At 38.2% G+C, this 12,440-nt stretch overlaps 1 protein-coding gene across 2 annotated transcripts in view; it reads left to right on the top strand.

Annotated features, from left to right (window-relative positions):
* The window catches only part of LOC111157092 (NIMA related kinase 1), a 218,060-nt gene that overhangs the window by 142,443 nt on the left and 63,177 nt on the right, over positions 1-12,440 (top strand). For both annotated transcript variants that reach the window (XM_022518338.1, XM_022518328.1), the window contains one exon: positions 5,051-5,203. In XM_022518338.1, the coding sequence (XP_022374046.1) occupies positions 5,051-5,203 (153 nt within the window). The remainder of the gene's footprint in view (positions 1-5,050; positions 5,204-12,440) is intronic.

The raw sequence follows: 12,440 nt of genomic DNA, 5'->3' as shown, positions 1-12,440 counted from the left end.
GAGAGCCAGTTTGGCATTGATGAACTTCTTTTAGCTTTTGCTTGTCTGGGAAACTGTGTCTTCCTTCAGCTCTGAATGATAACTTTGTCAGGGAGAGTATTCTTGTTTATAAGTGTTTTTCCTTTCAAGACTTTGAGTATATCATGCCACTTTCTTCTGGCCTGTAAAGTTTCTGCTGAAAAATTAGTTGTTTTTCTCTTGCTGCTTAAAAGATTCTCTCTTTATTTTTAATTGTCAGTGCATTGTAATATGTTTTGTTTGGAACTCTCCTTACTGGACTTTGATGTATTTTACGTTGGCCAGGTTAGGGAAGTTTTTAGCGATTATTTCTTCAGATAGGTGTTTTGTTCCTTTCTCTTTTCCTTCTGGGACCCTATAATGCACTTGATGCTGTCCCAAGGGTCCCTTAAACTATTCTCATTTAAAAAAAAAAATTTTTTTTAAAGATTTTATTTATTTATTTGACAGACAGAGATCACAAATAGGCAGAGAGGCAGGCAGAGAGAGGGGGAAGCAGGCTCCCCACCAAGCAGAGAGCCTGATGTGGGGCTCGATTGCAGGACTCGGAGACCACGATGTGAGCCAAAGTCAGAGGCTTTAACCCACTGAGCCACCCAGACGCCCCAAACTTCTCATTTTTAAAAATTCTTTTTTCTTATTGCTGTTCTGATTGGGTAATTGCCACTACACTGCTTTCCAGAATTATTGATCCTTTCTTCTATATCATCTAATCTGCTATGGATTCCCTCTAGTTTCTTTTTTATTTCAGTTATTGTATTCTTTAGCTCTGATTGGTTCTTTTTATATTTTCAATCTCTTTGTTGAAGTTCTCACCCTGTTCTCTTCTTCTGAGTTCAGTAAACATCTTTATGACCATTACTTTGAATTCTTTATCTGGTAGATTGCTTGTCTCCATTTCGTTTAGTTCTTTTTCTAAGGTTTTATTTTGTTCTTTCATTTGGAACATATTTCTCTGTCTCCTTATTTTGCCTCTCTGTGTTTCTGTGTATTAGGTAGATTAGTTATACCTCCAGATTTTGAAGAAATGGTTTTATGCAGAAGGGCCCTAGTAGCACAGACCCCTATGGTCACCTGAGCCAGGTTCCCATGAGTGTTCCCTATGGTGGGTGGGGGCTGCCTGTACCCTCCTATTGTAGCTTGGTCAAGATTATTGCAGACTCACTGGTTTATGCAGCTGTCTGTGAGGTCTGACTTTCACTGCTGCATGTATACTGGTAAGTGGGGCTGGCCCTCAGTATGATTTGTTGTGAGATCTGGCTGCAACTTTCTAAGTGTTCTAATATTAAGGACCGACCCCCCAGATTGGGCTCACTTAGGAGGTGAACCTGAGGTGCTGCCTGATGGTGCTCTTCAGGAGTGATGGGAGAAGGAATTGCTTGGGAGGGGCTCCTAACCAACTTAAAGGCATGTTAGGGAAGGGACTCTGGGCCTGGGTGGATAGGTTGTGTGGGGCAAATCCATAGGGGAATGCCAGGATAGAGCTAGTGGTGCTAGCACTGTAAGCGGAGAGTGTCAGAAATGGCACCTACCACAAGAACCTTAGTGACTCAGTAGACTGAGTGTCCAACTCTTGTTTTTGGCTCAGGTTATGATCTTGGGTAGTAGAGTCAAGCCCTGCATTGGGCTGTGCACTCAGGGCTGAGTCTGCTGAGTCTGCTTGGGATACTCTTTCTCCCTCTGCACCTCCTCTGCTTGTACTCTCTAAATGAATGAATGAATTAAATAATAACTATCTTAAAGAAAGAAGGAAAGAAAAGGAAGGAAGGAAGGAAGATATAAATAAATAAATAAATAAATAAATGGCACCCACCAATGCTGGGTCAGCTAGGTAGAAGGAAGATATGAAAAACTGTACACATTAGCACTTACATCCATGGTGAACTTTTCCAACAAATCCCTGCCCCTCTGGCAGTTAGTCAGTGGATTTCCTTCACTTGTAGCCCAGTTAGTTTTCAAACTGCTACACTATATTGGAGTCAGTGACATTGTGCATATACTCTTTAAAAGTAGAGTTGCTGGGGCTCCTGGGTGGCTCAGTCGTTGGGCATCTGCTTTCAGCTTGGGTCGTGATTCTGGGATCCTGGGATCGAGCCCCACATTGGGCTCTCTGCTCGGCAGGAAGCCTGCTTTCTCCCTCTTCCATTCCCCCTGCTTGTGTTCCCTCTCTTACTGTGTCTCTCTCTGTCAAGTAAATAAAATCTTTAAAAAAAAAAAAGAGTTGCTGTTTCCTTCTGCTCTCTGGCTCTCCCAAACATAAGCAAGGATCCTTGGTCTTCAAAGCAAATGTTATAGGTTCTTGTCTTTCTGATGAAGGTCCCCTGAGCTGTGGAACCTCATGTGGGGCTCAGACCCCTCAGTCCTCAGGAAGGGCCTCTGTAGTTGTGATATCACTCACTTGTGGGTCACTGTGCCAGGGATGTGGGCGTGACTAAATTGTGTCTCCACTCTCTAATAATCTCAATGTGGCTTTTTCTTCATATTTTTCATTCTACATGATCTGTTCTGCTAGTCTTTATTTCATTCTCAGAGGTAGTTGTTCTATATATAGTTGTATATTCTGGTGTATCCACAACAGGAGTTGGGTTTTGGGGGTGCCTGGGTGGCTCAGTCAGCTAGGCATCTGCCTTCAGAAGTCATGGTCCTGGCATCAAGCCCAGCATTGGGCTTCCTGCTCAGAGGGGAGCCTGCTTGTCTCTCTTCTCCTCCCTCCTTGTGCGATCTCTCTCTCTCTAAAATAAATAAATAAAATCTTTTTTTTTTTAAGAGGAGTTGGGTTCTTGATCTTCCTACTCTGCCATATTGATTCTGCCCCCCCCCACAATATTTTTTAAAGATTTTGTTCGTTTATTTGGGGCGGGGGGTACAGAGGGAGAAGGAGATAAACCCAAACAGACTCGTCTCTGAGCCCAGAGCCAACAAAGGGTTTGATCTCGGGGCGCCTGGGTGGCTCAGTGGATTAAAGCCTCTGCCTTCGGCTCAGGTCATGGTCCCAGGGTCCTGGGATCGAGCCCCACGTCAGGCTCTCTGCTCTGCAGAGAGCCTGCTTCCTCCTCTCTCTACCTGCCTCCCTGCCTACTTGTGATCTCTCTCTCTCTCTCTCTGTCAAATAAATTAATAAATAAATCTTAAAAAAAAAAAACTTTAAAAAAATAAAATTAAAAAAAAAAAGGCTTGATCTCACGACCCTGAGCTGAAATCCAGAGTCTGATGCTTAACCAACTGAGCCCCCCATAAGTATTTTAAAAGGCATTTGTCCATATTTTTACTACTAATATTAGTAATATCATTCATCATTCATTCTATCATTTTCTCAAAGTCTTTTATTTTTAAAATTTTTTTTTAAAGATTATTTGAGTGAGAGAGAGCAAGCAGGGGGAGGGCCAGAGGGAGAGACGCAAACTCCCCACTGAGCGCAAAGCCTGACCTGGGCTCCATCTCATGACCTCAAGATAATGACCTGAGCCAAAATCAAGAGTCAGATGCTTACTTCTTCCTAGAAACATCTCCTAAGGCAAGGGAAGTAATGGCAAAAATGAACCACTGGGATTTCTATCAAGATAAAAAGCTTTTGCACAGCAAAGGAAACACTCAACAAAACCAAAAAGCAGCTGACAGAATGGGAGAATATATTTGCAAATGACATATCAAGTAAAGGCCAATATCCAAAATCTATAAAGAACTTACCAAACTCAACACCCAAAAAACAAATAATCCAATCAAGAAATGGGCACAAGTGTATGTGAACAGATATTTCTGCAAAGAAGACACCCAGATGGCCAACAGCCACATGAAAGAGTGCTCAACATCACTCAGCATAAATCAAAACGACAGTGAGATACCACCTCACTTTAGAGTGGCTAAAATTAACCAGTCAGGAACCAACAGGTATTGGCGAGGTTGCAGAGAAAGGGGAACCCTCCTATACTGTTGGTGGGAATGCAAGCTTGTGCAGCCACTCTTTGGAAAACAGTATGGAGGTTCCTGAAAAAGTTGAAAATAGACCTACCCTATGACCCAGCAATTGTTTATGGGGTATTTACCCTAAAGATACAAATGTAGTGATCTGAAGGGGCACGTGCACTCCAATGTTTATAGCAGCAATGTCCACAATAACCAAACTATGGAAAGAGCCTAGATGTCCATCAACAGAGGAATGGATAAAGAAGATGTGGTGTATATATATAGACAATGGAATATTATGCAGCCTAATTGGGCTATGACGCTAAGCGAAATAAGTCAATTAGAGAAAGACAATTATCATAAGATCTCACTGATATGAGGAATTTGAGAAACAAGACTGAGGATCATAAGGGAAGGGATGGAAAAATGAAACAAAACCAGAGAGGGAGACAAACTATAAGAGACTCTTTAAAAAAATTTTTTATTTTTTCAGTGGTCCAAGAATCATTGTTTATGCACCACACCCAAGGCTCCATGTAATATAAGAGACTCTTAATCATGGGAAACAAACTGAGGGTTGCTGGAGGGAAGGGGGGTGGGCAGGTTGGGATGGCTGGGTGATTGACATTGGCGAGGGTGTGTGCTGTGGTGAGTGCTGTGAATTGTGTAAGACTGATGAATGATTCACAGATCAGTACCCCTGTAACAAATAATACATTATATATTAATAGGAAAAAGAAAAAAAAATTCTTTTTTACAACCAAAAAAAAAAAAAGAGAGAGAGAGAGATGCTTAATCAACTGAGCCACCACATGCCCCTGAAAGTATTTTAAAACATCATCAGCATAGGGGCACCTGGTTGGCTCAGTTGGTTAAGCAAATGCCTTCGACTCAGGTCATGATCCCGGTGTTCCAGGATCAAGTCCTGCGTCGGGCTCCCAGCTCCGCGGGGAGTCTGCTTCTTCCTCTGACCTTCTCCCCTCTCATGCTCTCTCTGTCTCTCTCTCTCAAATAAATAAAATCTCAAAAAAAAAAAAAAAATCAGCAGCATATGTTTAAATCTGCTTTATAATACAGTAATAGTATTATGTTCTACCAGCGAAATTTGTTTTTGTGTCTTTTTTTATAGAACATACAGTGGGAGAAGTTATTAAATTAGATCCTGGTGGATCTCCAAGAAAAGTGTGGGGGAGAAGCCCTACAGATTCAGTTCTAAAGATACTTGGAGAAGCTGAATTACAACTTCAGACAGAGCTATTGGAAAACACAACCATTAGAAGTGGTAAGCAGAAACAAGTTGTTTTTCTATAATACAAGTAATGTTATTAAAATTTAAATTATAGAGGCACCCGAGTAGCTCTTTAAATTATAGGGGCACCTGAGTAGCTCAGTCAGTTAAGCATCTGCCTTTGGCTCAGGTCATGATCCCAGGGTCCTGGGATGGAGCCCCACATCAGGCTCCCTGCTATGCAGAGAACCTGCTTCTCCCTCTGCTATTCTCCCTGCTTGTGCTTTCTCTCTCTCTGTCAAATAATTAAATAAAATCTTTTTTTTTAAATTTCAAATTGTATTTTTAAGATATGTTTACTTTAAGTGATGATATTTTTGTCAAATAATTTTCTAGTTAGGTGGAAAATAGTTGTATTTATGAAGAGTTGTCTCAAATTGTAGTCTTGAATTTTGACCTGACATAACCTGGATGGGATCTTAAAAGGAAATGGAAATGTATTTAGGGTGAGACAGAAAAGCAGAACAGTCAAAACATCATTTTACATGAAGAAAGATACAGGAGCAATGCATGTGTATTCTGGATTAGGTTGAATAAAGATATCTGTGGTAGCTATGACTGACAACTGAGGACTGGGGAGGTTGAATTGTGAAGCAGGAGGAAAACATTTATATTCCATAAGTATTATGGGTCTTGGTATTACAGCTATGCATATGAAGATTGTCCATGTATAAAACAGGTGTTTTCAGACTTTAAGCCTTATTCAAATGAGGGGCTGAATATGGTTTTTCTTTTTTCAGAATTTGTGTCTAGACACGAAAGTGTGTCACTCCTGTGTTCTCTCTCAATCTATCTCTTTTTTTCCCCTTAACTGTCTCTGTCAACTTTGTGCATACTTTTATCCTTGCCTTTTTCATGCAATATTACCACTTATTTGTTTTCATTTGTACCTGTCCTCTGAGAGCAAGGATGATCTTTTTACTCTTTATATCTTTACTGCTTAACACATAGTAGTAAGAACAGCTAATTACTGTTCCATAAATAGTTGGTAAATTGAAGTTAAAAAAAGACAAGTCACAAATTACTTCTCAGTTCCAGTTCTCTGAAGATGGATTATTTAAATACGGAGAATATTGAATATAGAGAGTTCTTTGAATTAGCGTGATGCTTACATTGGAACTGACAAAAAAAATAACATAGGAGGTAAGGTTATTCACAGTGTATTTAAAGAAATTAGCCAGATACCAATATGCCAGTGAGATAAACCTGAACACGTGTTATTAAAGTGTAAAAAGTAGACTTATTTTTTTACTTTTTTTTTTTTTTTACTATTTTGATCATTCTAGCACTTTCTTTAGAAAAAAGCAATTTGAAAAGAGATTGTATGTATAATTACTTGTTTGAAGAAAGGGTAAGTACACAAAATATGTGTATTTGTAATTGTTCACAGTCTTGTGTTTGGAAATTGTGCAGTTGTATGCTAGACACTGATCAAAAACAAAAATACTAGTAACAATATTCTTATATCTTAGTCTGATCCTATTGTCAAAATGCCTGAGGCTTTATTCAGGACAAAGAATGCCTCTGGGCTAAAATATTTTCAAAAATAATGATAAAAAATTGAGATTATTTTGTAATCTGAAAGTTCTTTATATGTTTATCCTCATTAGAACTATTACTTTAAAAACATTAGATTCTGATTTCTTTTATGTAAAATCATTATTGCTTAATGTATATAATTTGGTATATAATAATACCTAAGAGTTAGGAGAAGGGAGTTGGGGGAAATTGGAAGGGGAGGTGAACAATGAGAGACTATGGACTCTGAAAAACAATCTGAAGGGTTTGAAGAGGTTGGGGGGTGGGAGGTTGGGGGATCCAGATGGTGGGTATTAGAGAGGGCACGGATTGCATGGAGCACTGGGTGTGGTATAAAAACAATGAATACTGTTATGTTGAAAATAAATTAAAAAAATGATTAAAAAATAATAATAATAATACCTAGGCAGTGTAAAGGCAGGTCTTCTCCATTTTTAAATAATCCATCTTCAGAGAATTGGAACTGAGAATTAATTTATGATTTGTCTTACTTTTTTTTAACTTCAATTTACCAAATATTTATGGAATACTAATTAGCTATTCCTGCTCCCATGTATTAAGCAGCAAAGGTACAAAGAGTAAAATGATCATCCTTGCTCTCAGAGGACAGATACAAATGAAAACAAGTAAGTGGTAATATTGCATGAAAAAATCAAGGATAAAAGTATGCACAAAGTTAAGAGATAGTATAGAGATGTTTAACTTTATCTTGGATATATGACTTCTTAGAGTTGTCATCTGCCCTCTTTAATTTTTTCCCTAACTATATTTACTTAGAATATGCTCTGTGCTGGGATTTTAACACAAATCACAGTTTCTTATCACCTGGAAATCACATGTGACAAAGTCTATGTTGGAAGTGTTGTATATGTAATGGTATGGAGGCACAGATTAGGAGGATTTACGTTGTCAGTACTGTATAATTTTGTTAAGGATGATAAAGCCCTTTGGATCAGAGAAAGCCACAGAGAGAGCAAGTGATTTGAGGTAGGCCAAAAATAAAAAAAGAGCTCAATGGGTAAATAAGGGAGAGAATGAAGTTCCAGGGAATACACAATCCCAGTATATGCAAAGACAAAAAAGGTTTATTTAATATGTATGTGGGAGCAACTTCATGCTGTGGAAGGAGAATGGGCTCTGGTCCAATTCTGGTTCAGTCACTTGCCCAGTGACATTTGCCCATGGACAAGTTCCACTGACTTTGACATTCGGTTTCTCCATGTGTAGAATGGAAACACTGTTATTAAGGGTTGTTTTGTGGATTTAATGAGGAACATAAAGGACCTGCAGTGTTCTCTAGTCTTCCAATCTTTATGCCAGTTTCTCATCAATTTGATTATCTTAAGTTCTTTTTGTAATAGAAGGGCTCCTGTGAACAGTACGACCAGAGATTTTGCATGTTTATAGCAGTTTGTCTTGAGACTTTCTTCCCTTTTATTTTTTTTAAGATTTATATATTTATTATTTGAAAGATAGTGTGCGATGGGGAGGGAGAGAATCTCAAGCACCTTTCCACTGAGGACTAACCACCCCAAATGCAGGGCTCGGTCTCATGACCCTGAGATCATGACCAGAGCCCAAATCAAGAGTTGGATGCCTGAGACACCCAGGTGCCCCTTAAGACTTTATTTTTGAAGGTCAGTTGGAATATAAATCCTTGGCCTACATTTCCATCCCTTGAATGTCTTATTATATAAAACTCCATTTTATTCTGTCAGAAATCTGATGACAATCTTATTTTCTTTTTGCTTGGATACTCAAAAGAATATCTTTTTCCTTAAAATTTTTTAAAAATATTTTTTTCTAGTAGTTTTTAAAAATACATTTTTCTAGTAGGTGCTGTGGTTTTTTTCCCCCTAATAGTTACTTTTGTTTTAGAATAATTTGGGATTCTTAGCAATATTGAATAGACAGTAGAGTTTCAGTACATCCCTTCCTCTGATGTATGCTCAGCCTCCCAGCCATCAGTCTCCCTTCTCTAAAGTGGTTACAATTGGTGAACCAACATTGACACATTATGATCATCCCAAATCCATGGTAGACATTAAAGTATACTCTTGGTGTTATATTTTTCATGGATTTTGACAAATATGTAGTGATACATATCCACTATTATAATATCATACAAAACAGTTTACTGCCCTAAAAAATCCCTGTGTTCTACCTATTTATTCCTCCCTCCTCTAGAACTCCTAGCAACCATCAATCTTTATACTATCTCATTAGTTTTGCCTTTTCTAGAATGTCGTGGTTGGAATCATACAATATGTAGTCTTTTCAGACTGGCTTCTTTGGTTAGTAATATCCATTTTACCTTTCCTCCATGTCTTTTCATCATATGATACCTCATTTCTTTTTAGTGCCAAATAATATTACATTGTAGAGATATACCACAATTTGTTTTTTTTTTTTTAAAGATTTTACTTATTTATTTGACAGAGATCACAACAAGTAGGCAGAGAGACAGGCAGAGAGAGAAAGGAGGAAGCGGGCTCCCCGCTTAGCAGAGAGCCTGATGTGGGGCTTGATCCCAAAACCCTGGGATCATGACCTGAGCCGAAGGCAGAGGCTTTAACCCACTGAGCCACCCAGGTGCCTCTTTAGTCCATTTTTAAATTGGATTGTTCAGGTTTTTTTAATTGTGGAGTTGTAAGCGTTTTTTGTATGTTTTGGTTAACAGTGCTTTAAGTCTTTGCCTTTTGCAGATATTTTCTTCTAGTCTGTGGCTTGTCTTCTCATTTTCTTGATAATGTCTTTCATAGAGCAGAAATTTTAAATTTTAGTAAAGTCCAGCTTATTAATTCTGTCTTTGGTGGATCATGCCTTTGGTAGTATATCTAAAAGTCATTGCCAAACTCAAGGTCATCTGGACTTTCTTCTCTAATGTTACAATTTTGTGTTTTACATCTATGTCTTTGTTCGATTTTGAGTTCATTTTTGAGAATGGTGTAAGGTCTGTGTCTAGATAATGTGTTTGGGGAAAGGTGGCTGGGATGTCCAGATGTTCCAGTACCATTGAATTGCCTTTGCTTTTTTGTTAAAGATCAGTTGACCATATTTATATAGGTCTGTTTCTGACCTATGTTCTGTTTCATTGATCTATTTGTTCTTTAACCATTACCATGCTGTCTTGATTTCTGTAGCTTTATACTAAGTCTTGGAGTTGGGTAGTGTCATTCCTTTAACTGTGTTCTCCTTCAATATTGTGTTGGCTTCTCTGGGTCTTTTGTCTCTTCATATAAACTTTTAGAATCAGTTTGTCGATATCTACAAAATAACTTGCTGGGATTTTGACTGAGATTGCACTGAATCCGTAGATCAGAGTGGAAAGGACTGACATCTTGACAGTATCGTGTCTTCCTATCCACAAACACGGAATATCTCTTTACTTAATTCTTCCTTAATTTTTTTTTTTTTTAGAGTTTACGTTTTTCTCATCATAGTGTGTCTTTTTAATATGCGGTCTCCAGTCTTCCCCCACAATCTTAGGAAAGTGTTATTGAATTGTAGTTTTCCTAGTTTTCTGTTCTTTAAGTCTTTTTCAGGAACTTCTACTATTTGTATTTTTTATATTTTTCATCTTTCTCTGATATCTCTCATTTTCTCTTAAATCCTTTTTCTCACTTTTTTAAAAAAGAGTTTATTTGTCAGAGAGAGAGAGACAGGCAGGCGGAAGGAGGAGCAGGCTCCCCGCTCACTCAGCCCCAGGACCCTGGGATCATGACCTAAGCCAAAGGCAGACACTTAACTGACTAAACTACCCCGGAGTCCCTCTCACTTTTTTTTTTTTTTTTTTAAGATTTATTTATTTATTTATTTGACAGAGAAAGAGAGAGAGAGAGAGATCACAGGTAGGCAGAGGGGGAAGCAGGCTCCCTGCTGAGCAGAGAGCCCAATGTGGGGCTCGATCCCAGGACCGTGAGATCATGACCTGGGCCGAAGGCAGTGGCTTAATCCACTGAGCCACCCAGGCGCCCCCGTCTCACTTTTTAATTAAATTTTTTTCTCCTGTTCACCTTTTATAGCTCTTAAGACATTTTATGTTTTGTGTAGATGATCTTGTGTTTATTATAGGATATTTATTTATAAGATTTTTTTCTGGTTTTTAACTATCAACTCCCTCATTTCTGATTATTTTCTCATTGTAATTTATATTCTCTAATGTCTTGTATCATATTCTTAATTTTACTAACAAATATTTAAATAGATTATAGTTTTAGGTTTTTTTGTGGGTTTCAGTTATATGTGGCAGTGCTTCTCAACTGAGGGTGATTCTACTCACAGAGGATAATTGGCATTTTTGGGAAACATTTTTGGTTATCAACTGGGAGCGGTACTATAGGTATCTAGTAGGTAGAGGCCAAGGAAGCTGGTAAATCTTCTACAATGTGTACTATAACAAGTGTTCTCCAAAACAAATAATTATCTAATTTAGTAGTGCCAGAGTTAGGGAACACCAGTCTTTGGGGACATTACTTCTTACTCTGTTTTGTTCTTACAACTTGGACAGAAGTCAACAATAATCCTCGGTTACTTATTTTCACATGAAATTAGTTTTACTAAACTTTTAGGAGAGTAGAGACTTTTCTCACTTCATCACTTAGGGCTTCCTTTTCTTTTATTTTCATTAAGTATTTTAAAATTATAGCCTTTTAGTTTCTGAGCTCTTCTGTCTCTGCCCCTCTCCCCTACTTTCTCTTTCCTTTGTTTTCTATTATCCCTGCATAGATCAATTTGGATTCTCCTACCAGCAATTTCTCCTGAGTGTGAGGCTTGGTTCTAGAAGGGAGTTCCAACTGTTTAGTTTTGAGAATCTCAGACCCACACTTCCCCAACACTTTCTGACTTCTCCATTTACCCCTTTCATTTACTTGCAAATAAAAATTATAAAAACTATTCCCATTTCAGCTGCTTTTCTTAAACTGACCCATTATGCTTGCTTGTGAATACCTACTGGCTATTTTGGAGTTTCTTCTGATTTAGGGTCTGTCAGGTGCCCTTCTATTTCCCTCTTTTGTACAGATGCTTTTACTACATGAGTTTGAAGACTGTCAGTGAATTATCCCATTCACAAATAATTGGGAGTTTGTGAGGATACCTTGTCACCTAGATTTGGTTTAGATGTTATTCATGGCTATATGGTTCTGCTATCCTGTTGGTTTGTTTTTTTTTTTTTTTTCTTTTTTTTCTGTTTTGTGCAGGGATTCAGGGAAATTTTTTAAAAATAGCATTCTTGGGGCACTTGGGTGGCTCAGTGGGTTAAGGCCCCTGCCTTCGACTCAGGTCATGATCCTGCGGACCTGGGATCGAGCCCCACATGCCTGCTTCCACCTCTCTCTCTCTCTCTCTGCCTGCCTCTCTGCCTTCTTGTTATCTCTGTCTGTCAAATAAATAAAATCTTTTAAAAAAATAGCATTCTTTGCTAACTTCTCAGAATTTCTTTCTCTTTAAATATTTGATTGATGTATGTTGCTGTAAAACTTTTTCTCACATTTGACTGTTCTTTCCTTCTAAATATGTAACACTCCCAACCACCATCAGAGAAAATAACTCATGAAAGATGTTCACTTATGATTTTCCTTTTTTTGGTAATGTGCTAGTGGTGTTTGGGTATCAAGGTTTTGCTGACATTATAAAACAAGCTGGGGAATATTCCCTTTTTTCCTATTTTCTGGAAAACTTTGTAAAAAAT

The sequence above is a fragment of the Enhydra lutris genome, unplaced genomic scaffold, assembly GCF_002288905.1.
Source record: "Enhydra lutris kenyoni isolate GAN:26980312 unplaced genomic scaffold, ASM228890v2 scaffoldscaffold3, whole genome shotgun sequence".
Classification (NCBI taxonomy): Eukaryota; Metazoa; Chordata; class Mammalia; order Carnivora; family Mustelidae; genus Enhydra; species Enhydra lutris.
This window is presented reverse-complemented; position numbering and strand designations above follow the sequence as displayed.